This window comes from Gymnoscopelus braueri (assembly GCF_963280865.1).
Source record: "Gymnoscopelus braueri genome assembly, chromosome: 4".
Taxonomy (NCBI): Eukaryota; Metazoa; Chordata; class Actinopteri; order Myctophiformes; family Myctophidae; genus Gymnoscopelus; species Gymnoscopelus braueri.
In genome coordinates, this window is record NC_137605.1 from 35,900,127 (window position 1) to 35,927,387 (window position 27,261).

General features: G+C 39.5%; 1 protein-coding gene across 1 annotated transcript; it reads left to right on the top strand.

Annotated features, from left to right (window-relative positions):
• Positions 1 to 17,593: 17,593 nt before the first annotated feature.
• Positions 17,594 to 27,187, top strand: mal2 (mal, T cell differentiation protein 2). The gene is made up of 4 exons (XM_080426125.1): positions 17,594 to 17,770; positions 18,876 to 19,046; positions 23,943 to 24,143; positions 25,456 to 27,187. The coding sequence occupies exons 1-4, from the start codon at positions 17,654 to 17,656 to the stop codon at positions 25,525 to 25,527; spliced, it is 561 nt and encodes a 186-aa protein (XP_080282251.1). The 5' UTR covers positions 17,594 to 17,653; the 3' UTR covers positions 25,528 to 27,187.
• Positions 27,188 to 27,261: the final 74 nt, after the last annotated feature.

A 27,261-nucleotide genomic window follows, 5' to 3' on the forward strand; every position in this document is an offset into this window, starting at 1 on the left:
TTACTGTCCACCTCTGCAGGCCAGTGAGGCCACCCTTCCGTTTTGCGGTTCAGCACATCCTGGTGGACTCCAGGTGATCTCAGACGTGAGAGTTCTGAAGGGAGGGAGTGTGTGATGGACTGCACCATGTCCCTTGCGCACATGGAGAGGGGCCGGGGTTTTGGAGTTTGAATTTATTATTACAATTGTGAAGAAATGTATTTTGATATTTCAGTTGTGTAATTTATTTAGTTAATATGAGTTAGTACTGTAGTGGATTATGTTGTAGTTATTTGTAGTCTGTTTAATGTTATTCTTTGTCTATTCCCCTTTGTGTCAAGAGTGGACTGATCACCCACTATATACTGTATGTTCCCCTCATGTCTCACTATAGTGAGCTCAGCCTTGGGGTGCGTTCGGAAATGCGCACCGGGAGCGCACTCACGACACGTATTAGTTTGTATTGGCCAGTGCGCTCAGTGCTATATATCCCAACGCACCCGCTCAGTTCTGTTTGTCCTCTTTTGTTTTGGGCCTAGAATTAATGTCTTATTTTTATGGAAAACATTAAAGATAAAAATATAGCTGCAAGCAGCAATAATACGGGGCCAGTGAATACAGAAAGAAAAAAGAAAGAAAGAAGCAATGATAAGTAATATGCACAATAAGCCATAGAAACATAGAAGACTGAACTTGAGAGAAAGAAAACCATGCAATTAACATGAGCATTTTAAACCCTCACTAACCCTAACCTCAGTAAAACTATGCCTACCCTAACCTCAAGAAATACTATGTGTAAGCCTAAGAATGCCAAATCATGATCATCTCAACACATCGTCGGGGACAGGGATCGAACCAGTGACCTCTGGACTCGGGGTTATAGGTTGCCTTTCTTCTCATTGGGCAAGAGATATGATAGCCCTGGCAGTGTCTGTTGATATATATGTCTTTCCGTCCCTGATGAACCAAGCCTCTGTTTTGCTTACTACTCTAGATCACTGGTTCCCTACAGAGACGCGGGAAGTACTTTAGAGCAAGGGGTGCTGTATAAGGGGGGGGACTCCTCGCGTTTTTTTGTTTTTTTTTGTTTTTTTTCTTACAACGGCGTATAGCTGCAGCCTGCAGACAGTGCACAAGCACGCTGCATAGATACTATTTATTTACCATGCAGCACAGCACGTATACATACACACACACACACACACAAACATACTACAAAGACAGTGTTCTATTTCACCAACAGCAGTGTTGGATTTTACCGTTACTTTTATTGGAATTAAAGAGCCCATGTATTATGCAAATCACAGCAGCTAGACGGTCAACAATGACACGCACACACATTTTACCACAAAAAGGTCCACTAAGCCTCAGTTACAAAGTAAAAAAAACACCCTGGCTGTTTTCACAACACTAATAGAATACAAAATAAAATAAATTGCACATGGATAATATCCAACAGGTCTGCCGCTCTGGCTGCGCGGCGGCAGCAGCAGCAATAAACAATAATTAACAGTCTTAATATAATGCACGTCTTACTTATTTGAAGACTCCAAAGGTAGCTTTCCTTTCTGGTGTGTTGTCGACGAATTTCTTCATCAGTGGCTGAATGTCAATCGTATCAAGGATGTCACTGTGGATGTTTAGTATTGTCAGGTGTGTCAGCCTTCGCTGAGTCATAGTATTCCTCAGCCAAGTTTTTAGGCGGCGTAGAGTGGAGAATGTCCTCTCAGAGGAAGCAGCAGAGACGGGTAGACAGAGACAGAGTTGTATCAACTTTTCCACTTCTTTGAGTGATGATCTTGTTTGAGGATGTAATCTTCCGACGAATCCAGCTACATCTTGAGTTGTCTTGAATCTTTCTTTCTTGGAGAGGTCACCCAGCAATGTGAGCTCCGTATGGAGACGGTCTCTGTCAATCTGATTGGGGAGATTTGCCACAACATCCTCATGCAATGCTGTATACACTCCATTTGCAGCATCCATAAGAGTTTGCTCTCTCATGGCAGCAACTTGCATTCCTTCTTGGTCAAAACGACGATCTAGCTCGGATGTCACAAGTTCTAAGGCCTCATAGTACTCACGCCTCCACTGCATCTCTCCCACATCTGTCACTAAGTCCTCTGTCGCCTCTGTGTCCCTATAACGGGCAGGTGTTTTGCTGGTTCGTGGAGGAAGGGGCATTTGCAGATTGTTGTTTTTTGCACAAGCGGTCACTTTGGAATACATCTCATGGACAACACTTTCTTTTCTCTGGGCATGCATGCGCCCTCGTAACGCAGTCACAATCTCCTGTGTTCCCCTCGCGCTTGACTTCTCACTCTGTAAAGACGTGGCTACAGCTTCACATGGAGCAAATAGAGCCTGGCAGCACAAAAGCCCAAAATATGTCCTGCCTTTTGTAGCTTGTCTGTATAAACCTGCTATTTTTGCGCGAGAATCAGCTCTGACTGATTTATCCTTCTCCAATATTTTCAGTGTCTCCAACAAGGTTGGATATGCGGTAATCACGCGTGAAATGGCCCGTGTGCGTACAGCCCATCTTGTGGGGCATAATGACAACAAGTTGCAGACCACATCATCACCACCAAACAATGACTGGAACAGCGACTTTCTCTTTGATGACTCCCCTATCACCACTGAGACGCCCTGAACAAAGTTTAATGTATCTGCAACAATACGAATTTCCCTCGCCACTTCTTGTAACACTAAATCCAAAGAATGATTACAGCAGTGCACATACAGTGCATCTATGCACTGCTCTTTGAGTCTAGCTTGCACACCCGAGATGCGCCCTGACATATTAGCAGCCCCATCAAAACAAAATCCCTTTAAACGCTCCAGTGGCAAGTTCAGGCGAATGAAAACATCTTTAATGCAGGAAAAAAGCGTTTCCCCAGTTGAATCTGGTGCATTGTAAAACCCTAGAAAAACATTAACTGCCTCCATTTGTGAATTGACATACTGTAGACTACAGGAAAACTGCTCTGATGACGTTATATCGGTGGTCCCGTCTGCAGTTAACCCATAGAAAGTGCTCTCTCTCGCGTCTTTCACAATATGTCTTTGAACAGCATGAGCGAAGATTTGCAGGATCTCGTTCTGAATAGTGCTAGACATCCAGTTGTCTCGTCTCTGTAGCCACTCGTGACATTTTGGTAGTGAATAGGTGCGCTCCATCATCATGTTCCATAGAACCCCACCTCTATGGTCCTGCCCTCTCAGTGGAAGCCCGTTACTGCCAAGGAATCGTATTGACCTAAATATAAGTTCCAGGACTGCTCTGGCCGTTTCTTGGTCCTTAGCAACACACTCTGACAGCAGCGCATTAATGGGGGTCTTATTTAATGAAGCTAGCATTCTGACAGAGTCTGAATGTATATCAGACAGCTCGTGAACGCCAAACTTTGTAGTTGCTTTACGCCAGTTGCTAAAGCCTCCACTTGTGATTGAACTGGTCTTATCATTGTTGGAGTTGAATTTCACCTTATGACCCACACAAGGTTTTTTTTTTTTTAATTAAAAAGTTATAATTAAAACTTAAAAAAATGAAATATAACAATGAAAAATAAGGAATAAACATCTTTGTTCTGAAGAGTATATTGAAATGAGATAAGTACAGAAAAATCGCTTCTGAAAATTAGCAAATCTACAAGCTCTTAAAAAATCTTAAGTTAAAATGATAAAATATCTTCAAAACTTTTAAAAGAAATGAAAATGACTTTATAATAAACTTAATATTATAGTTAATGTTTCCCAATATTGATATGGAACAAATTGAATCTTATTGTGGGTTAATTTAACGGATCTATGTTTTAAATGGAATTCAATAGTGACTCAGCTACAGGATTACGTTGCCATAGAAACGTGTCTAACATACCACTAACACTTCCTGCTGAAGGACTTATGGGAAATGGAGTCTTAAGTAGCCCAGAAGGAATTATGGCAAATTGAGTTTTAAGAGACCAGAGCGATCATTTTGGATGAGCTGATGACGCTAAATTAATGATTTGTCACTGACAGATCCTTGGAAGTTTTACTTTGTTCTAACTGACAGGGGAATTAATTAAATTTGGACTAAAATTGTTATAGAACAAGCGAGACAGACACACATTCAAACATTCACGCATTCTTGCATAGCTGAAATCGTTCATACACAGATAGAAGGGAGAAAAAGATAAACAGATAGGCACTTTCACTCCTTCGCTCCCTCGCTCGCTCGGACACACACACCGTACGACAGCTTGCTGACCCATAGAGAGAGAGAGAGAGAGATAGAGAGAGAAACCGTTCATTAATACACACAGACATACAAACATACCGAACATAGATATCTTCCAGCAACAAACTAATTTTGGAATCAAAAAGATTTTATACTGACTGGGTTCAGTATTTCTTACTAGTTTAAATTATAAAAATATTTAAAAGAAATTAAAACTTATTATTAAGGCTAAATATATTTACTGGTTGAATGAACTAGAACAGAAGGTTCAAGTAAAGGAATATAAAATGTATTGTTTAAGGCATTTAAAACTTATTGTTAAAGCTCAATATATTAAATGGATGGATGATTTAAATCTACAGTGGTCAAAATAAAACAAACCATATAAGACAACAGGCCCCCGTCCGTCAAACAAAGCCCTCTCAGTGGAGTATCGGACGAATTGGTAGAGCACGTGCAGGCCCCTACCCGTCCCTCTTAGTGGAGTATCGGACGAATTGGTAGAACAGGCCCCTACCCGTCCCTCAATGGAGTAATTTGGGATGTATAATTGGTGGATGGAGGGGTTGTATGGTCTTATTAGTTTAATATCTAACCTCTGTCCTTTTTGATTCATGATCTGCAGCTCATGAGTCAGAAACGGAGTTTGGCTAGTATTAGTGACCTTGGATTGATGTCAAAATAAAGGAAATAATATTAATAAGATAGGCGGACAGTAATAAACTGATATTATATATATATAGATAGATATTGCTATAAGGGAGTCACGGTAATTGGAAGGAATGGGTTAAAGTTATATTGAGCCCAATGGCCCTCACAAGTTCAGAATGTTCTCATAACAATTCGGTCACAGACTTTTCTGAGACAGCAAAACTGGTGAAAAATAAAATAAACCATAGGAGAACCTATGATGAATTTGATTATCTAATATACTTAGTAGTGGGTAAATTGACAATGAGTATTTTAGTGTACTTTGGGAATTTAACAAAATATCTTAAGATTTTTTATGTATTTATTTTAAACCGACAATGAAAAATAAAATGAAGTTCCTTTTTAAGTAAATGGATATGAATTATTATTAATAACTGAGCAAATTGTACCAGGATTCATATTAATGTGTAAATCTTATTTTATTTATTTTTTTAGTTTCAGAGGAGCACAGGAGGCGTAAGATGTTAAAATGCACACCTTACCTCTCATTGTGATCCACCCTGAAATCCACTGACCTCTGATCCCATACGGTCTTGGGTCACAAAAAAATCAGTAATTTGTATCTGAATGGATCTCGGCTGCCTTCTTTCGGGGTATGTGATGCTGTGAGGCATAAAGCAGACATAGAGAAGGTTTTTACAACAAAATACTATAGGGTGGAATTTAACATGAAGTCAAAAATGATGAGTTGGTCAACGAAGCAAAAGGGTGGGATTCTGTAATGCCAGAAAATATTTCCCCGTCGCCATAAGCAGAACCCCTTCTACCAAAACAAAATAAAAACTAAACCACTAACGAGAAAAGAAAAAAACATTAGATATATAACTTAAAACCAACCCATCAGAAATTGAATTAATGAATGTCAAATAATCAAATGGAATTAATACGCTGGTGTGCTCTGGGTGTCTCCGGTGGTCTCATAAACATATACAGAGACAAAGACAAACTATATAATGACCCAGGTAGATAAGAGAATTTATGAGACATTCAGGAATGTTCTCCCAGGGATAAAAGGTGATAAAACATTTTTACTTGACTCACTCCCTAGCGGAGTTGTGTTAAACAGTAATTTACAAACAGGCTGATAATTATGAGACACATGGTTCGGTAAAGACAATAAAGAAAAAGGTATACTCATCAGATCAAGGCAGGGATAAGTTACATGGAGGTCCCAATCACTGGACCATGGTACAATAAAAAATAAAAATATATACTCATCAAATCTGATGTTGGTTCAGGGATCCCGACCCCGATGGCTGGACCATGTGGAATTTGAGACATGTCGAGGGTCCAGAGGTCCAGCGATCGCGTCCGGGTCCAAAACAAAAATAAATTGTGATACTGTTCAAAGTTAACCTTCATCTGAATAGAAGTGATAAGTCGTTACACCCAAGGCTGGTTCGTTTGATACGTATTAAAACATGGTCTGCCGGGGAAGAGAGTCTGACAATAGCTCAGTTCCCCCCGTCCATATTTCAAACATATCCGGCTCGAAGGACCAATTGTTGGAGTTGAATTTCACCTTATGACCCACACAAAGTACAGATACTTGTAGCACGGAGACAATAAGGAAAAACCAGACTCAGACAGGCAACCGAGGGTATAAGGAAACATGTTTGTATTCAGATCAGAGAGACAATAGAAGGTTACAGTATATCACAGGTCCGCAACATCGGTCGTCCATCTCTCCGCAGTGTAACAGAGCAAGCACGAGCTTTTAACATTGTCCAGTAACATAAACATATGACATCATAGGATGTGACATCGATGAGGTTCCGTGTGAAGGTGGACTTCTCGGATTGGATGAGAGCGATGGTTACGTCGTCGTCTGATGATGGTAGATGATGGTAGATTATGATGGAGGATGATGGTGTGACAGTTTATCTCTGGACAACAGCGTCCCTATGTCTGGGTCAACACGTTTGACATCTTGCTCTGACCCACTGGTCAGTGGAGGCTTGGTGACATGGGTGTAAGACAGCTGTAAGAAAGGATTAGTGTGGAAAAGAACACCCAGATACCGTGTTCCCAACACAATAGATTGTCACAGAAAGCCTGTAGCATGGATTTGACCTTGGTTGGCAGACAGAGAGACTGAGAGTACAGAGTACTGAGTACTTTTAACATGACAGTATTACAGGCCCATATGACATTATTAATAGGACATTTTAACCAGGTTAAGAACCCTAGACACATTATGATAATTAAGATAAGATAAGAGATTAAATGACTCTATCAATCATGATGCTTTAATCCCTTTTCTATGGCTCTGCAGCATGTGAAGCATAGAACGGCATCTCTCTCTGTGTCATAACTCAACCATTTCCACTTGGTGAACCAACTCTTCTGAAAAGACCTTTCAAAAGTTTCGGATCCAAACTTCTTCCCAGGAAAATGCATGTCTGGCTGACAAGGCTCGTCGGTTCCCGCTGGGGCTGGGGCTGCCCGGGCTGGTGGTGGTGAGCCCCCGGCCCCCCCCCCGGGGACAGGGGGGCCTCCGCTGGTCCGGGAAGGCCTCGGAGCTCCTCCGGAGATCCGAGGGCTCGGGCTGCGTTGATGATGTCGCTTCCACTGGGGCAGGGTGTGCAGTGGTGACCGTGCTACTGCAAGAGGCTTGCTCATCATCCTCCTCATCCTCATCCGTGCTGCTGGGGATCATTATAGAACAATCATCATCTTCTTCATCCTCGATTTCTGCATCAAGTTGAATCCTAGATGATTTTGCTTTAGCTGATTTCGAACCGAAAAAATCACTGATTCTTTTTTGCGCCATATCGAGTCTCCTCTCCTCTCTGTCAACTACAGCAACAACAATCAACATCCGTTGCGCCTTCCGTACTGAGTGATTGATCCGGTCCCGTGGCAGGTGACCAGGTCAGGTGACCATGTGATTACGTTTTTCAACATCTATTTTATTCCCCAAAGTTGAATACATTATTGTTTTAATATATGTGTGTATATATATATAATATATATATATGTAAATATTTTTTAATGGGATTTTTTTTTTTTTTAAGATAAAAAAAAAAAAAAAAAATCCCCCTCCCCACGACAGGGGGTGCTGCAGCACCCTCAGCACCCCACTTCCCGCGTCCCTGGTTCCCTAACCATCTACCGATAGAGAAATTGTACGTCTCCTCGGAACAGAAACCAGTGAAAGTAGTCGATCTACAAGCTCACAAAACGTTGCTATCTGAAAAGCTGTGAGATTGTAGATCGGCTATTTTCACAATGAAGTATGTCATACATTGAAAAAACATACTCTCAAATATGTCATGCTGTTTGCAATGCACTTTAAATGAAGTCTGCCTGAAATGAGGCTTAAACTGGCAACCTTGCGGTTGTAAGGCAGATGCTTTGGCGAGAGGCCATTGGACCAACAGACCTGAACTGGTGAAGAAGATGACACAGTTTCACACAAATTGCTCTGAAATCCTGGGTTTAAGTGTTTTTCAAACTGCTCAAAATTGCGGAAAATCTAAGGGCGGAGCTTACTGGTCAAAGTGATACATGTGTTCCTCATGAGTCAAGGCACAAGTGTAAGCAAGTTTCAACTTCGACTTTCGGCCAAACGAGGCATGACTTATGCCTGTTTAAAGTTAGCATTTTCAAAACATTGCTATAGCGCCCCCCTTTGGCCAATTGGAGTAAGATTGGTTTCAGTGATATTTGGAATGACTGTCTACATTTCTGCAAAGTTTCAAAGAAATGGGAGTCTGCATGTATGTGTTAGGGGCAGATGAATAATTTTCATAAAACTGCAATAGTTAAAACTCCTCCTGGGATGTTTGAGTAATCTGCACAAAACTGTTTACACATGAACTTAAGACCTTTGCCAACAAAACGCTAGTGGCGGATTTTCCATAAGTGAAACAATGAAGATTTTATGAGCCAATTAATGTTTTTCATATCATTCAAAATGGTGGGAGATCTAAAGGTCAGAGGTCAAAATTCAGAGTGTGAAAGTTGTCAGGCATGAGGAGACGCATGTGCGTATTGAAGTTTCATGGCTGTAGGTCAAACAGGGCATGAGTTGTACCTGTTCAAAGTTGGCATTTTCAATTGAGTGCTATAGCGCCACCCTTTGACGAATGAGTGTGAGATTTGTTTCTTGATCGTTTTTCATGACCATCTATCATATGGACGAGTTTCGTAAAAAGCGTATGCACGGTTAAGCCAGAACTGCCAAAAGTGGCAGAAGAAGAAACAGAATAATGCCAATAACAAAACGGAGCCTTGCTCTGCAGAGCCTGGCCCCGTAAAAAGACATTTTAAAGAAACTATAAGACTCCTGGTGTCTCTCTTGCCGACCAACTCTGGTCCCTTACAGACAGGGAAGAGATACATTTGATGACATAAAACAAAGCCAGATTAATTCCCTTTTTCGTTAAAAAACACAGTTACATCCAGTCTGGCCGAAAACCAGTCAAATATGGGGCAGATTCTTCTGATCATGGAACTATATTAAGAGCCTAATTATGAAAATGTCTACAATTCTTGAAAAAAAAATTGTATGGGCTATGACTTTGCAACTTTCAAAACAAATTACACTGTAAATGACTTCTTAATAAATGTCAACATTTCATGATTTTATTTAAAAGCTGCCATTAGTTTCTTAATTCTGAATTCTGCAAGCCAGCAACATAAAACAGAGCATCTTTAAACATATGTGCACATATACAGATTGTCAGTGCGGTGAGGTTTCTAAAAGAGATCATGTGAAATATTTCAAAGCATACTTGGGTTTAAAGTCTCATGTATGTCTGGTGATACATATACTGTAGTACATTCTGTTAACTATATTATGGACATGGTTAACATAATTGTGGATTGTTTATTGTCCTCTCTTCTTCACTATCTTCCAATGGTTCATTACTCCACAGTCCATATAACTGTCAAAACTTGTGATTTGTCAGCCTGGACAACAGTCTGCACATTTTTTATTTTTTTTGCAAACACAGGCCAAACAAAGTAAGAAAGAAATTCTAATACACGTTTTGTGATGGTGAAATAAATGTACTTCAAAAAAAGTGATGTGTTTATATGGATATATGATTGAAACATAAAGCATAGTGTGTAAATCAAACCTTAATTATATAAAACAATGGGTGGGAGTCCATGCGTGTGTGCCTTATTTGTAACTCTATGGTGTGTGTGCACACACGCGCGCGCACACACACACACACACACACACACACGCACACGCACACACACACACACACACACACACACACACACACACACACACACACACACACACACTGTGCAAACTGTACTTCCTGTTACACAACATGGGAAGTACAGTTTTGCTGACTGTGGAAGACGGCTGGAACCCTTAAAGATCCAGTCCTTAATACTGATATTAATCCTGAAATTAGTTTTCATCCAAACTCCAAAGGATGATACTTAATTACCAGAGCTATGAAACCAACACAAATCTCCCTTTTTTCAAACTTTCAATGACACAACTATTGCTGAAACATAATTAGTGACAAAACTCAATATGGATTGTTTTTCACAGAATAAAAATGTCACAGAAGACACTTTTGGTGCAAATTGTTGGAGTGGTGCTTTAAAATATTATTTTCACCCTCAACTGACCCTCAACTGACGGATTCTGCCAGCTGAGTCAGCAAAGTAAAGTCTTACAAATTGGAAAGTGTGTTTACTGAAAAGGAAGACAAGGACACAGGTCCTTCCAGTCCCCTTCCATTGACCTGAACCGAACGATGTCAGTGGAATTCAACACCAGTTTAGGGCAGGTGGATGTAGATTACCTGAATCCAATAGCTGATGATGATGAGAATCTCAAGATGAGATCCTATGGAGATGAACGTTCAGGTAAGAACACACCTTATTATTCACACAAAACTGACAGTTTGGTATAACACTTCCTTTGAAGCCCATGTCTATTATGCATTATTTATAAACCATTTTATAATGACTTACAAGGTGAAGTATAAATGCATTGTAACAATGCTTTGCATAATGCAATCATAACATATTATAAAGCCTCTTATAATATCTTACTGTATAAGGTCAAGTATCAAAATACTTCATAAATAATGCTTGCATAATTTACACTTTTTTGGGGGCCAGGATCATAGTATATTATAATTCTCAAATAATTTTATATTGCATTAAGATCACTAACATAATGCATTATAGTGTGATTATAAGTCACTATACGTGGTGATTGAATAGACCATATTCACACGGCGGCCATGTTTCTATGAAGTCAATGAAAGTAGCCACCCCGGGTGGCGGCACTTTCAATGTTAAATTCCAATATGGCCGCCGTGTGAATATGGTCTATAGCCTGGCATTGCCAGACTAATCTCGTGGTGGGATCACTCACAAGTTTCTCCACGGTATGATCAGCCTGGCAATGCCATGCAGGCTAGTGATTGAGTGAAAAATAGCATTAAATCTATGCTAAAACACAAAAGGTTTCCTACACCTTCAGGAATGTCATTAAGTTAAGCCAAGTCAGTCATTATAAAATCTTTTAACTATAATTATACAGTGTTATAAGCAGATTATAATTGCAGTTTTACAGACAGGTTCACTAAAGTCTCGGTTTCATAAAAATGTTAAATAGTAATAAGCTACGTAATAAGATTTAGCTACTTTATTGGTCCCTGGATGGAAATTCAAAATACAAGCTTACAAGATTGATATTAGCTTGAAATGTAATCTATACACCTATGCTACTGTTTGATTCAGGTTGTGGTCAGATGTGTAGGCGTCCATCTAAAACTGCAGCTGTCTGCCTGGGTCTACTGTGTCTGCTGCTGCTGGGTGGGATCATAAGCCTTCATGTCCACAGTGAGTAGACTCCTGTCTTGCTGCTAATGAGAGTACTCAAGGACTCAAGGATGTTTTTGTAGTTTCTGATTCTATAATGAAAATGTATACTCTTTGATTTTATCTGACATCCTTTTGCAGACACCAAGGTTGCCGGTCTTCATGATTCTGAAATGCGAGACATTCAGACAAAATACAACAACCTGACCAGCCTTCATGTCCACAGTGAGTAGACTCCTGTCTTGCTGCTAATGAGAGTACTCAAGGACTCAAGGATGTTTTTGTAGTTTCTGATTCTATAATGAAAATGTATACTCTTTGATTTTATCTGACATCCTTTTGCAGACACCAAGGTTGCCGGTCTTCATGATTCTGAAATGCGAGACATTCAGACAAAATACAACAACCTGACCAGCAAGCAAAAGGAGTTACAGAACAACTACAGCAACCTGACAAAAGACAGAAAGCTGTTAGAGACCAAATACAACAACTTGACACGGGAGAGAGACCAATTACAGATCAGCTACGACACCCTGACGGAACTGAGAGACGATTCAGAGACCAGCCGCACATCCCTGAGAAAGGAACGAGATGATCTGAAGAACGAGAAAATCCAATTGAGAGCAGAGAAAGAGGAGTTACAGAGGCGTTTTGAACTTGTAGCTGCAAGTCGTGATGGAATACAGGAGGAGTTCAACATGCTCTCTCTCAATATGACAGGTAAGCTAAATACTATTTAAATTAACATGGGAACCACTTTTTATAACTATACCTTTCAGGACTTGTGGGGTTCCTGTTGCTATGTACAGTATAGCTACATACATTTTTTGTAAATTTTGAATACATATTTTAAGTTTTTCAGAAAACTTAGGTCAGGATTTCGAAGGCGTTTTTAGAATCGGCCTCAGGTCTAAATGGGTTAAAGGAGGAATTATTTTTAGAAGCCTATTGCATTTCTCACTTATTTAACACTTATTTATGAGGTCCGACAAGGTTTAATGATCCAAATATATAATTATAATCCCTTATAGAAAAACCCTGTCGGCAAGAATGGACAAAGTTCAATGGCAGCTGCTACTATATCTCCACTTCGAGTAAAACTTGGGACCAGAGCAGAAAGGACTGTGAAGACAGAGGCGCTAACCTCGTCATTATAGACAACAGAAAGGAAATTGATTTTATCACCAGATTTAATAGCAGAACCTGGATTGGTCTCTCTGACACGGTGCGTGAGGGGAAATGGACATGGGTGGACGGGACTGATCTGGTAGGTGCAGGATTTTGGAGGGACGGGGAACCTAATGATGATGCTGATGGTGAGGACTGTGCTGAGCTGACACGCAATGGCAAAGGATGGAATGACGTGCCTTGTTCCAACAAATATTCTTGGGTTTGTGAGGAATAGGATCAAACGGACGATAGGCAAAAAAAATGGCAGCCCTCTATGGGCTGCCTTTTTTTTCAGGTCAGGTGTTCCTAAAATTCCATCACAAGTGCAAACAAATATTTTACATATCAGACTTCCAAACTCTCAAGAGTTGATGTTGACATGCATGTGGCTGTGGATGCCATGATCTTAACAAGAAAACTGCCATCTTTCTGCACTGCATGTCTCAAATTGATCCAAATGTATTTGTTCTGCAATAAACAATTTTATAAAATCACTAGAAAACCCTCAGCGAGGATGTATGAAAATATACATATATTCAATCAATCATTCAATCATCTATATATATATATATATATATATATATATATATATATATATATATATATATATATATATATATATATATATATATATATATACATATATATATATGTAAACCAAGAACCTATGATCAGCCTACATTGAAACTATACACAGTACAGTATAGCTACATACATTTTTTGTAAATTTTGAATAAATATTTTAAGTTTTTCAGAAAACTTAGGTCAGGATTTAGAAGGCGTTTTTAGAATCGGCCTCAGGTCTAAAGCCTATTGCATTTCTCACTTGTTTAACACTTATTTATGAGGTCCGACAAGGTTTAATGATCCAAATATATAATTATAATCCCTTATAGAAAAACCCTGTCGGCAAGAATGGACAAAGTTCAATGGCAGATGCTACTATGTCTCCACTTCGAGTAAAACTTGGGACCAGAGCAGAAAGGACTGTGAAGACAGAGGAGCTAACCTCGTCATTATAGACAACAGAAAGGAAATTGATTTTATCACCAGATTTAATAGCAGAACCTGGATTGGTCTCTCTGACACGGTGCGTGAGGGGAAATGGACATGGGTGGACGGGACCGATCTGGTAGGTGCAGGATTTTGGCGGGACGGGGAACCTAACGATGATGCTGATGGTGAGGACTGTGCTGAGCTGACACGCAATGGCAAAGGATGGAATGACGTGCCTTGTTCCAACAAATATTCTTGGGTTTGTGAGGAATAGGATCAAACGGACGATAGGCAAAAAGGTGGCAGCCCATAGATTCAGGTCAGGTGTTCCTAAAATTCCATCACAAGTGCAAACAAATATTTGACATATCAGACTTCCAAACTCTCAAGAGTTGATGTTGACATGCATGTGGCTGTGGATGCCATGATCTGAAAAAGGAAACTGCCATCTTTCTGCACTGCATGTCTCAAATTGATCCAAATGTATTTGTTCTGCAATAAACAATTTTATAAAATCACTAGAAAACCCTCAGCGAGGATGTATGAAAATATACATATATTCAATCAATCATATATATATATTCAATCATACGCACGCACGCACGCACGCACGCACGCACGCACACACACACACACACACACACACACACACACACACACACACACACACACACACACACACACACACACACACACACACACACACACACACACACACACACACACACACACACACACACACACACACACACACACAAAGAACCTATGATCAGCCTACATTGAAACTATACACACTATAGGATGCCAGGCCAACAATGACCTGGCATCTGTCTACATAACATGCTGCAAGGTCGTCAAGGCTAGGGCTGATATATATATAGTACGTCTTGATTGAGTACAATGGACCCGGGGCTTTTTGTGTAATCCTATTAGCATAGCCTTTTCTTTTTAACTGTACTGCTATACTGTTTTCAAACTTGTTAATAAAGTATTTCATAAATCAATTTAAGCTATGAATATATGTGTATGCAACAACTTAAGGTGCAATGATCACACTTTTACTTACTGCTAAAACAAAACAAATATTATTAAAACGTATTACTGATTGATTTGATTTGACCCAGTCAATTTACGTAGCGTATTACATGTTTTCAGTGCTTTCAAATATAATAAAATATTAAACAAGGTTGACTAAGCCAAAATTATCAAAACATTCGATTGATCAATCAATACAGTATATTTTCACACATTTCATAAATGCAATATTAGAAGTAATATAGCTATGTTCATTAAATACATATTACAATGCAGTCCATATTGCAAGGAGGCAGTAGTTCTGACTCCTTCCAGTCCCACAGGGTCAGAGACCTGTATGTAGTATGTACCAATGTCTTCCCAATTTTTTTTCAATTAGAAGTTCTATAAAGATTCTGCTCCCCACCCTGTGCAATCTTTATATATTTCTTTCTTTCTCTTTTTTATGCAGTCTGCAGTAGGCTATAGTAGAACTTTTCTGTGGCCACTAGTTGAACTATGCACCACACATGCTACAGGTGCCCTTTGCTTTGTGAGGTTATGTCAACATTAGTTCACTTAACACACATTTCAGCTAAACATTAACCATGGTCTAGCACCAGACATGCTCATACGAAATTGTTGTAAGAAATAACATTCGAACTCCTTTTTATTTGTATTTTTTAACTAAATATAAAAGCCTATATGATGACAGACTTGACAGTTAACCAACAGTAGGCTAAGCAGCCAACAGAATGAAAGTTAAGCCTGTGTTTGGGTCATCAACATCTCTGCAGCAGCAGGTGCAGTTTGATAGAGTCAACGGCAGTGGTGGAAAGTAACTAATACATTTACTCAAGTACTGTTCTTGAGTAAAAAACTAGTTAAATGTTTAGGTATTTTTTACTTTACTGGAGTATTTCCAATTTTCTGTAGCCTACTTTTACTACTCCACTACATCTCAGAAGCAAATATTGTACTTTTGCTACAATAATTTGAAAACTTTAGTTACTTTGTAGATTTCGATTATAATTACAAATCACATACATTAACCACTTCCGCCCTATACATTTCGGACATTTGAAAAGAGCATATCTACATGCTCACAATGAGTCACGACTGGCGATGCAACGCATTGTGAGCTTAGATCTGCTATTTTCAAAAGATTTTGTATTCTGAAGAACTCATGAAATGGGACATTCTGCACAATGAGTAGGCCTACTTTTACTTTTGCTTCTCTAAGTATATTTTGATGCCAATACTTTTGTACTTTTACTCAAGTACATTTTGAATATGGGACTTCTACTTGTTGTAACAGAGTATATCTACATTGCAGTATTTATAGCCTACTTTTAGTTAAGTAAAACATGTGTGAGTACTTCTTCCATCACTGGCCGTGCTCTCGTCCTGTCACCTTGGAATTTCCTTAGAGGGAGCTCAAGCTAATATTTACTTTCTAAATCTCCACCACTGTGTGAAGGTTAATCAGTTACGTCGCTATTGTACGTTAGTCCTGGCTCCTGCTTTACGTTTAAAACGGAAGGAATCGATCGGTTTTACTTTTACTCCAATCCAATCTCGACCCAAAAACAATCGTTGCCAGTTATCACACAGCTGAAACTGATCTAACCTCACTTCACCAGTCTTTCCACCTCGGAGGAAAGAACTGATAAGGTGAACAGCAATGTTGCCAGATTCTGCGAGAGAAACAAGCAACCAAGTTTATGAAAGGTAACCGGAACGCTCGCCCCAAAACACGCTCACCCCCAACGCCAACGGTGCCAAAAAAAACATTATTCCTAAACCTAACCTCAGTAAAACTATGCCTAATATTGCAGTGGTGGAAAAAGTACTCAAATTCTTTACTTAAGTAAAAGTACCAATATTGCAATATAAAAATACTCTGTTACAAGTAAAAGTTCAGAATAAAAAATTTACTTGAGTAAAAGTACAAAAGTATTGGCATCAAAATGTACTTGAAGTACCAAAAGTAAAAGTACTAAATATTTGAAAATAGCAGATCTACAAGCTCACAACGCGTCGCGATGCGACGCGTTGTGAGCTTGTAGATCGGCTATTTTCAAATAGCCTAGGTATAAAATAGGTTTAAAGTGGTTAATGTATGTTTCATTATATCATTTATATCTGAAAAGTAACTAGTAACTAAAGTTTTCAAATAAATGTAGTGGAGTAAAAGTACAATATTTGCCTCTGAGATGTAGTGGAGTAGAAGTAAAAGTATTGGAAATTGGAAATACTCAAGTAAAGTACAAATACCTCAAAATTGTACTTAAGTACAGTACTTAAGTAAATGTACTTAGTTACTTTCCACCACTGGATCCCTAAACCTATTTCTAATATATCCTCAGTAAAACAACCAACCACCGATATAATAAAAGAATAGGGGCGAGCCGAGCGTGTTTTGGGGCGAGCGTTCCGGTTACCTTACAAGAAAAAGCATGGGTTTATGGAGGGCTACCTTACAAGCAACTCCCGCGAGCACAAAGTCGCTTATAATAAGCGGACATGGCAACCCAGGTGAACAGACGAAGAAAAGGTTGTTCTTCTGGGGAGTGTCTGCTGCACCTGTCCTGTCCTGTCCGACCTGTTTCAGGGACACATGACTCCAGAGGAATGTGCCTGGCTGTGCCGTTGTTCTCTCGGCCCTTTGTTGATCTGAGCGCTGAGGGAGAAAGAAAGAGGGAGAAAGAGAGAGGGAGAAAGAGAGAGGGAGAAAGAGAGAGGGAGAAAGAAGAAATGTCGGAACCAACTCCGAATCCCGCTGTGACTTCTTTCCCAGCGCCCACGATCTCTCTTCCCTTGGGGTTGGAAATACTGAGGACCTATTCTGGAGCTTTGATATGCTTAGAGATTGTAAGTGTTTCATTTTTGGAAGTTAATTGATGCACAACAACAATACTACGATTTGAATTGTATGGGATTTCGTTCAATATTATGCATGATTGATTCTGTTTATTTTCCTTTCAACTCTTTGGGCATAAAGACCGGCCCTGTTATGTAGCCTATGATGTTTAAAAGTTCATTAAAGGCCTATGTTGGTTGCCATAGTGATCGATAAGGCTATTGTGTAGTAGGCTACACGTGCAGATCAAAATAGCCTATAGATGCATGAATGTCACAGGTGTTTAAACAACTTTAAGTAAACAACTGTGGCATCATCATTCCTTTTGTTTATTTAGGCTATAACAACAATAGCAGGGTGCTTATGGAGCCTGATCAGATCAAACATGGCAGCAGGCTTAGTTAAATGTATATGACATTTTACCATGAAGGTCAACTCCTCAAGCTCATGATATTTAGTCAATGTTCTTCTATTAGGGCCTTGTGCACCTGGTGTAATCCCTTTTGTGCATAATTACTTGTTTTTATGTGAAGCACATTGAGTTTACCTTGTATGAAATGTGATATACAGCTAGACTTGACTTGAATAAACTTTTTTTTTAACCCATGGCCATGTTGCAATTGTCAATGTTGTTGCATTCTCCTCTGTACTGTAATTGTCAATAGAAGACTGCAGATAATAGTAGATTATTTGGTGGTCTGTAAAAAATGCCATGAATGTATTGGCCAATGGTCATCTCAAATACATAATATATTATGCACAATATTAGATATGATATTGCCAGTCTGTTGAGTGGAACACCATGTCCTAAAGGTCATGCATAGGTCACATCTTTAGGCAGTAGAGTTGGACAGTATTTTTTACTTTGATGTTCTTATTCAGTCACTCAAATGTTTTTGGGTCATTATAGTGTATTAAAAGTGGCATTCTTTCTGATACTATTGATTATACATTTTATCAAGTCTACCACCAATGAACTGGCAGCACACAAATGTCCATCAGTAGGCCTACTAGGATTGGTGCTTATGGGCACGCAAAACGAAATCCCTATATATGCAATATTCACCTTTACTGTCAATTTTTGTTGGTAATACAACAGTTTCTCTCTATCCACAGTTATTTGGTGGCCTTGTATGGATCCTAGTGGCTTCGTCCAATGTCCCAGTACCTCTACTCCAGGGTTGGGTGATGTTTGTCTCTGTCATCACATTCTTTCTCTCCTCCACCTACCTGGCTCTCCTCCTCACTGGCCTGGCTGACCGCATTAACACTGACTGGAATTTCCTGGTATGCCTATTGGATCTTGAGCAAGTGTTCTTTTTTATTTACTTTGTACGTAGCCTACAGTACATATCCCTGGATGCTCAGTGTAAAAAAATATTGAAAACAAAAAGCATGTATTCACATGTTCATTAGGGCATTACCAAGATGGTTCATACGATGAACCATCTTAAACCTGGCTGCCCTATTTTGGGCATGACATTATAGGCGAAAATTAAAAAACAACGATCTACAAACTCGCAACGCTCAGATGTGAGCTTGTAGATAAGCTATTTTCACTCTTCGCTGTACGACAAAGTATGTAGGGCGTATACGTGGTTAAGATGACTGCTGTAGAAGATTTGATCATGTTGACCCTTTTTTCTGCTGTATGGTCCTCTGTAAAGTGGTTGTTTGGCATTCAAAGGCATTAATTCACAGAACAGTCAAATTGCAATTATACTTAACATAGAAACTTAATGTGAGTGTTGCTGCATTCACACTCGCGACGACAATAGCTACAAAATGACCAGTCGTGGCCAGCTAAATTTATTAGCAGATTCACAGTTGAAGTGCATTCAAGCCACACTGCGTAAATGAAAAGGGTTGGGGTAAATTGCACAAGAAACTGGTTAAGCGCAAGAAGGAGTTTTTCTACCTTTCTTCCAGAACGGAGTAGGAATTGTGGGTAGAGAAGGGGAGTGGAAATGTGAACAAACAACATACTGATTGACGCTTGACTGTATCATTGGAGCGCTGAAACCGCTGACGCCAGCTCAAATTTGTTTTGTAGCGTGTAGTGTCGGGCGTCAGTTCATATTACAATTTAGACATTTTAGCAAATGCTCTTAACCAGAGCAACTTACATGTGCAAAATCAGAATAAGCAGAATAAGCATGACCTCTAGTAAACTAACAACAAGGTGAATAATAGAGGAAATGTGATACCAGGCAAACAATGAACATAGCGTCTGTATAAACAACAAAGAGATATCTGTGAAAATCTTGGCTGGTTTAAGATGAGGCGTGCTGCAGCATTCTGGATCATTTGGAGGGGCTTAAGTGAGCATGGCAGGTGCCAATAAGGAGAGAGATGTAGTAGTCAAACTTTGAGATGACTGAGGCCTGGATGCGGAGCTGGGCAGACTCCTGGGTGAGGTCTGATGTTATAAAGTGTTAACCTACAACGAATGATCGCAGCATTGTGTGCCTTGAAGGACAGCTGACTGTCCAGGACAATACCCAGGCTCTTGGTAGTTGGAACAGAAGCAACCAGGGAGTTGTCAATGGAAATAGTGAAGATATTGCATGGGGCAGGACTAACCTGGGAAGAAGAGAAGTTCAGTCTTATCTGCGTTGAGCTTGTGGTGATGGGAAGACATCCACTGTGAGATCTGTCATCCCAGGCATGCAGCGATGCGCACTTCAACCTGAGTGGCAGATAGGGGGAAGGAGAAAAACAATTGAGTGCCATCAGCAGCAGTAACAGTGATAGGAGAGCTTGTGAGCAGAGATGACAGAGCCAAGAGATGTGGTGTACTGTAGACTGTAGAGTGTAGAGGGATAAAAGGAGGGGGCCCAAGTACCGATCCTTGGGGGACTGCACACAGTAGGGTACGGGGGTATAAAAGCAAACCTTTCAGAGAAACCCGGTAGGTCCGACCTGTCAGGCAGGAGAACCACTTTAGTGCCGTCCCAGTGATGCAAGGTCACTGGGACGGCAGGTGTCCAGGAGAAGATGGTGGTTCACTCACTGTGTCAATTGCTGCTTATACAGTACGTCTAGAAGGATCAGGACTGCAGAGTGGGAGTCAGCCTGGGCGGCATGGACTGCTTCTGTGACTGCAACGAGTGCAGTTTCAGTGGATTGGGCTGGTTTGAATCTTAGGTTGGTATCCAACAGGTTATTCTGTGAAAGATGGAGCGCAAGCTGGTTAGAGACAACACATTCAAGAGTTTTGTAAAGAAAGGAAAGGGGTGATACGTGGTACTTGATTGATGTGGTTTCTTAAGGTGTGGCTTGACTCTGGCTGACTTGAAGGGAGCCTGAGGTTATGGTTGTTCATATTTTATTAAATTAATTGAGGGTGGCTCACCTGCAAATGAGGAGCCCCCACCGGGAGGATGTAGCACCTTCATCCTACTCCTCCCGTAACGTTCAACATTCCCCTTTGACAGGTGCCGCCCCCAGCCTGTAGGAGTACGTACAGTGACAAAGATCATCCTCCCCATCTGGTTTCCCTGCCCCGAACTTGGCCAATTGTGTTCATATATCATGCTCGGCCACAAAATATTAGAGCTTTTAAGTCTGGCTTTATGCCGATATTGCTCGCAATATTTCACTTTGAGGGACATTGACATAATCTTGCCCCTGATCATACTTGGCACACGTACACCGTAGCTATGATTCAAATGTGTCAGTTCACACTCACACTCAAACTCTCTGTATGTATTAAATATTACAAATGGTATCTATCATTGCCTGTCATCATCTATCATCAACTATCACTGGCTTAGTCATAGTATCATGGGCAGTGACAAGAAACTGTCATGAAACTTTGGAAATCTAATTTTGTGTGCAGTTTACTGTAGCTGCACACCATGCCACTGGTGCGAGCCATGAATTTATGGCGCTGTTAAAATCTTCTGGCTTTGTTATCTGAGAAGTGGTCATAATTCCTTGTAACTATGTAAATCAAACAAGCCGTCTATTGTAGACATTTATGACCTTGTATGGCTGGTGTGGGCACACTACTCAGACAAGCTGTCAATGTGATATATATTATTGACTGTTTAAATACACATTAACCACTAATGACTTACTACCTGAGTGTGTCAAAACGAGATATGAAGGACTTACTAGCTTGAAAGCAGTGGTTCAAAGTCATCAAGAGGGGATCAGCCAGGACAAGAGGCTGCTTCCGTAAGACCAGGAGGCCTAGAGAGTTATTAGTCTCTCTTCCTAAATCATAAGTAGGTCCCATAAGGTCACTATTGGTACTGCAGCACTGAGTTACAGTACAAATATAGCTAAGTTATAGTGATAGTCTGGTGCTGTATACAAGACTGGAAGATAACCTTACTAAAACTAAATATGTAGCATGCCGTGTACCATAAAGTGCCTAAATAAATAATTACATAAAAAAATATATGTTGGTTTAACATACAGTTGCATATCGCCACTGTGGGGTGGAAAACCTTTTATGTCAAAAAGCATTACTTTTCAGGAAATGGATGCAATGTGATTATTATTTAGTCACAAGCTCTTGTTAATACTTTTCATTGATTAAATATTTATAAAGCCCACAGACAGACCTGGCATGTCATTATAGGCACAAATATTACAGACTTTTGCTACTTTTGTGCGATGCTAAGATATACAGGTAATCCCTTAAGTGAGACAGAGTCTGTAGGATTCAGTGCACCGCTGTGGAAGTCTTCAGTGTTCATTTAACTCAGAGAGAGTGTAAAAATAGTCCAAATAATGCACCACAGGTCCTGTACGTTACTGTGTACAGGCAGGTAAAACGTATAACTACAGCATGCCAGAGTATAGTGCAGCACATATACAGTACACTGAAATCATGAAGCATTGTGTTTACAGTACCCTGCACATCATAATACTGCAGTAGCCTAATATATCGTTGCTGTCGGGCAGAAACCTTGCATCCATGAATTCCCTACTTTGTCATACTACAGTGTCACACAAAAGTAGCTGTAGATCTGTGTGTTTGTTTAATGTGAAAAGTGGTTAGGCGTCTCTGTGGGTTTTATAAATATTTTACCAATGTAACGTATTAAGATCGTGTGACTAAATAATAATTACATTGGCTCCATAATGGATTTTTTTTTTCATTTCCTGAAAAGTAATAATTTTGGACATACGAGGTTTCAACGACAATACAGAACGCTATTATTGGGTCATTGGAGTGAAGCCGGTAATTGTTGCCCTATGATATCATGTGAGAAAATACACGTTTGTGTTCTCTTGTTACATGTTCTTGGAGTGCTCTACTATTGGGTCTGGGCTGTCAGACCCAGCCTTGCCTTAGGCTGGAGTCCCTGCTCCTGGGAATAGCCAGGCATGTGGCATCGTTTGTATTCGACTGAACAATGAGTGACATGGATGATGAGCTCACACCAAAACTCAACAAAGATCTGCCTGTTGGCCCCGCCAGGCCCACAATGTCAACAACACAGACTCTCATTAACTTTCTCTCTGACTCTCTGATCTCTCGTTCTCTCTCTTTTTCTCTTGGTCTGTCTCATTCTTTTACACTGAATCTGTGTCATACTCTTGTTTTTCTTTGTTTCTCTCATTCCTCTCACTTTCTCTTTTTCTCACTTTTGTTTTTGAACACACACACACACACACACATACACACACAAAAAGAGAAATCTATGTTTTGTGTCTGAGATGATGATGAGATGAGATATACTTTATCGATCCCTGAAGGGAAATTGAGGTGTTATAGCTGCATAATGTGATAAATAATATATATACACACACACACACACACACACACACACACCTTCATAGACTTCAAGACACCTTCATAGCCTTATACATACACTCCTACCACAGACATCATCCGCGCACATCAGTCACACATGAGCAAAACCGACACAGAACCACATAGGAAGAGAGTTCTCATGCTTTATACAGTCTGATGGTAGTTGGCACAAAGGAGAGTCTGTACCGCTCTGTTTTGGTAGAGTGAGCCTCTGGCTGAAGGTGCTCACCCTCTTCTGCAGCTCGCCAAGGAACTAAGTTAATATGGTGGAAAACAAATTGTGTTTTCAAAACATTGTCCTCTTAAATGGCGGAGCAACAGTCTTGCAAGGATACAGAATGTTTTCAGAGAAAGACACACACACATTATTATTATTGATTCCTAATCATTTGTTGTCATTCCTTTCCCAGGATGTGGTGTACCACTTCACAGCTGTCCTCTTCTACTTTGCTGCCTTTGTGCTGGAGGCAGCTACCACTGCAGCTAACGGAGGAGCCCATATTAAACAAACCGCTAACAGCACTGACACAGTTATGTGCATAACTTACCCCCGGGGCAACATTTTCACTGTCCTAGACGAGAGGCAATACGGCATTAATGTGGCAGCAACGGTGAGTGCTAGGTCTTGGTCTTCCATACGTTTTCTATTAATTTAATTACTTGTGTGGCAATTTCTTGTAATATACTGTATGTACTATTTATTTTCTGTTAAGAATGTTGGCTACTGCACATTGTTATTATGTACAGTACTGTATATGCGTGACATACACGTTTAGTACAAAAATATAATTGCATTCCAAAACTTTATTTCAACAAAAAAAATATCCCTCATTTCCCTTGTGTGTGTATACTGTAAGTGTGTGCACACACAGCATTTCATTAGATTTAATTTAATTTCATTCATTAGTTCATTTCTATCAGGGGCCTTACAAAATACATTAATCTCAAGCGGGAAAAAAAGATGATTTGTAGTTTGTACCAGATTTAGCTACCATCTGTAGTCCCTGAGCAGGTGAACAGGTGGCAGTATTGTACAGTGTGTCACCTCAGATAAGATTAACTCTCATGTTTATGTTCAGTTGCATCATGTTGAGTTGTAAAACACACTACTGCGCCACAGTACTATAATGGTGCACTCTACTGACATCTAGTGTCAAGTTAAAAGATGAACATGATAAGATTCCAGATTCAAGAAGTTTTATTTGTTACCGACTTATACAGGTACAACTAAGTAGCAAAATGTTTTTGGGACTTGTCCCGCAGATTGTGCTACTGTGCATATAACGAAGATAGAATAAAAATACTAAGCAATACAATAAAATGGAATGACAGTGACGATATACAGTTATAGGACTATACCCTGATACTTATGATAATACATTAGAATTTAGGATACAGCTTTTTGTACACTTAAAATCAATGACTCCTTGTCCTACTGAAGGTGTTAGATAAAGGTGAACATTTCTCACAGACTCTCAGGCTACAACAGATTCACATTTTTCAGATTAAGAGTGCTACATTAATTTAGCACTGACCGTTCTCATCGAAACGGTAAATTAATTGTCAGAAAGGTCATGGTGAACATGTGTCAGGATGCCTTCCCGCAGGGAAACCTGATCAGCTTGATGTTATTCCTATTCTATGATGTTATGCTATATGCCTTTGGTCCTAATAAATAAGGGGATGTACATATGTTTCATATACAGTACATGGATTTATAGAACTCTCTTCCACTATGATGAAACTTAGTCCTAAAGAGTTGTCAAGTGGAGATTTCTGATGAGAAGATGTTAGCTCTATTAAACCATGACCAGTGTAATTGGCAGTTAAAGCTTCTCTCATGTAATCTGTAGGACATTACAAGCTTCACAAACAAACTGGATAACAGCCGTATCTATTCTCTCCATGGCTTTTCTGTTGCAGATATTTGCTTTTGTGGTGACCTTATGCTACGGCTGCAGTATGTTCATGGGCTTCAAGAGATGGAGGATGTGACCTAGAACAAGGAGGACTTATGTTGACTAATACGATCCTCAGTGTTAATGTTAAAGTCTGAAGTCTGAAGAGATGTATCCAAAAGGACTGGGTCCATTTGGTTACATTTGTACACTCTTTGGAGTTAATTAAACACTAAGGATTCACTGAGTACTTTTACAACTCCTACAACTTGTTCGTAACATGTTATGACTGTTTCAACTTCAGTTGCACTGTTCCGATTACATTTTTTAAGTACTGTTCGGTTCAGGCCAGTGTGAGCTATGTTGTTTCCTGAAGGAAAACTCAAACCAACCATAATTGATTAATTGTCGTTTTATTCCTTCATGCTGTCTTTATTATTCACACATATTTTGCCCAATTTTACATTTGTCCGCTCGTTTCTGGAGACCATATAGTTATATATCTCCTTTCCATTACCTGTAAAATGTCCTTGTATATCATTACATTTAGGTCATAAAGAAGGAATCTACATAATGTGATGGTTCCGCCTGTGGGGTGGGTACTGGACAGTGTAAGAACAATTGTTATGCTCCAACTTACATTCTAAATGTATTTTTTCCCTCCCTCAATTGAACTGATGGTACTGATGAATTTTCAAGTTTTCCTGTTGTGAGCACTTTTTATCTTTGAAAATGCGTCCACATTATTGCGATGTGATATTTTGCTACTATTTTACATTTCTGAGGAAAGCTGTGAGTAAAAAAAAAACGTATTGTGCTAATATTTCCAAGGCATTGAGTACTGCATCAGGACAGTGCAAATAATGTTACATACCTGTACATGTAGGTATGATGTAAATAACAGAAAGGATTACTGATGGCCAGCCCCTCCCTCCTGGAAAACATACCTGTAGAAGTATTTACAAATATTATACTAAATATTACACACAAAAAAAGTGATCTCTGGGGGAGGGCTCACTGCTCAGCACCATACAATGTTATAACAAAAAGAACCTCTAGTCCAGGGGTGCACAACCTTTTTCAGCAATGAATGACACATAATGATTGATCCATGCTGTTCACTCACAACCAACCCTCATGCAGTATTTATTTTTGTTTGACTGCTGACAAAGTCAAGTTTCTTTTTTTAATAATTAAAAGCTTAAGAAAAAAGAGAGTGAAATGAACAGACAATTAGTCACAAATTACATACATAACAAATGCATGTAACACATAATCAATAAACAAGAGATGATGAGCAAATTCATTTAAAAAACGTAGCTCAATGTTTTAAACTATTTTTTCATGATTTTGCTCATGTAATTACATTGCCATCTTGTGCTGTACATGATTGCACGTCTGCACGACCCAATAGATATTTCCCACAACCTAAGTTAAATCTTTAGTTACATACTGAGTTCTGAGTCTGACTGATCCTTTTTATAGACTGACCACATAGTATTCTATTCACAAATAATATGTATTAGTGTTTGATCCATGTTGTGAAGTATCTTTATCAAAGCATCACAAATACTTAATTTGCCCAAATTGATAACGGCCTTATAATGGCTACATACATTAATTTCTAATGAAGCATTATTATCTATTATGTTTTTTATATTCTTTAAAAAAACAAAACAGTTGAAGGCATTTGTTATTATTATTTATGGCACCACTGTTGTTGACCTTTTAATGCACTCTTGAATTAAAGGAATAAATATTCAGAAAAAAAGTCAAAACTGCTTGTTAATGTGTCATAATTAAATCAGGGCAGATATGAACGTGGTAGTAG

Coding starts and splice junctions, on each gene's coding strand:
- mal2 (XM_080426125.1), top strand. CDS start 17,654: ATGTCGGAACCAACTCCGAATCCCGCTGTGACTTCTTTCCCAGCGCCC. Junction 17,771..18,875: donor CTTTGATATGCTTAGAGATT/GTAAGTGTTTCA, acceptor CTCTATCCACAG/TTATTTGGTGGCCTTGTATG. Junction 24,144..25,455: donor GCATTAATGTGGCAGCAACG/GTGAGTGCTAGG, acceptor TTTCTGTTGCAG/ATATTTGCTTTTGTGGTGAC.